We start from the raw sequence: 1,059 nt of genomic DNA on the forward strand, positions 1-1,059 counted from the left end.
TTTTTTGTGCTATATATATATATATATATATATAAATTTAACAATCAGCCTAAACCTTCACTTATCATTAAGCCTAATACTACATAAAAGTCAACATTTTATTTGATAGGCTTAACGTTACTTTAGAATTAGGTCTGGAATTACATCAGATCTAAGCCTTGCCTTTGTGAAATATCAGAAACCTTTTTTCAATTTTACTTTACTGTTTTGTATAAATACAGGGAGCATATACTATAACAATTTCCCAACACACACTGAGCAAACTTCCTAACTATCTAGTCTAATGTACATTCAGGGCTTTTCTTTTTTACAGTAACGACAAAAGGAAAAAAATATAATGGAAAAGTTTCTTTCTTGGTTTTTAAATGTAAAGCTACACAATGGACAGTTTGCATTGGGTTCACAGCAGGAATGGAATCCAAAATTTGGTGTTACTGCCGATAAACAGACATACCATAGAACAGTATAAACGGTTAAAATATCACTCAGTTAAAATCAAACTTACTTCCCGAAGATGGGGTTTAATTGCTTGGAAATGTAATTCTCTTTATCACTCGTTCGTTTCGAGCCTAGATTGATTACTATGTAAGGGTCAGCTTTCCCGTTTAGATCAGCTGGGTGAAGGTCTGAAGCCTGAAAAAACATTTCAGATAATAAGACAGAAGAACACAAGCTGCAAAAGTGATAACAATAAAAAGTTAATTATATATATTATTTAATTGTGTATAGTTTACATATAAACCCAAGTTCTGGAATAAAGAAACTAAAACTTATTATTCTTGCATGGTAAATTTTTCGTTCTGAAGTATTACTATAGTATTATCATTAAAGAATTTAAAAGAAACGTTGTACTACAGTCGTGGCCAAAATATTTGCATACTGTTCTATATTGATGTTATTGTCTACATGCATGGAGTATTTATTGAGTAAATGCCCGAGTAGTAACATAGAAGGTAGTGTATGATCGGACAAACATATACGGGTTGTTATTCTGGTATATATAAGTTGTTTTGAGCATTTGTTCGTCAAAACACACAAACAGATCAACGTTTTGTTCAG

At 31.3% G+C, this 1,059-nt stretch overlaps 1 protein-coding gene across 1 annotated transcript in view; it reads right to left on the reverse strand.

Moving 5' to 3' along the window:
* Positions 1-633, reverse strand: part of LOC106477255 (otoferlin-like) — a gene marked incomplete at both ends in the record, with an annotated part of 4,465 nt that extends 3,832 nt beyond the window's left edge. The window contains one exon of the mRNA XM_013937844.1: positions 506-633. Within this exon, the coding sequence (XP_013793298.1) occupies positions 506-633 (128 nt within the window). The remainder of the gene's footprint in view (positions 1-505) is intronic.
* Between the last annotated feature and the right edge of the window lie 426 nt (positions 634-1,059).

This window comes from Limulus polyphemus, unplaced genomic scaffold, assembly GCF_000517525.1.
Source record: "Limulus polyphemus unplaced genomic scaffold, Limulus_polyphemus-2.1.2 Scaffold13656, whole genome shotgun sequence".
Classification (NCBI taxonomy): domain Eukaryota; kingdom Metazoa; phylum Arthropoda; class Merostomata; order Xiphosura; family Limulidae; genus Limulus; species Limulus polyphemus.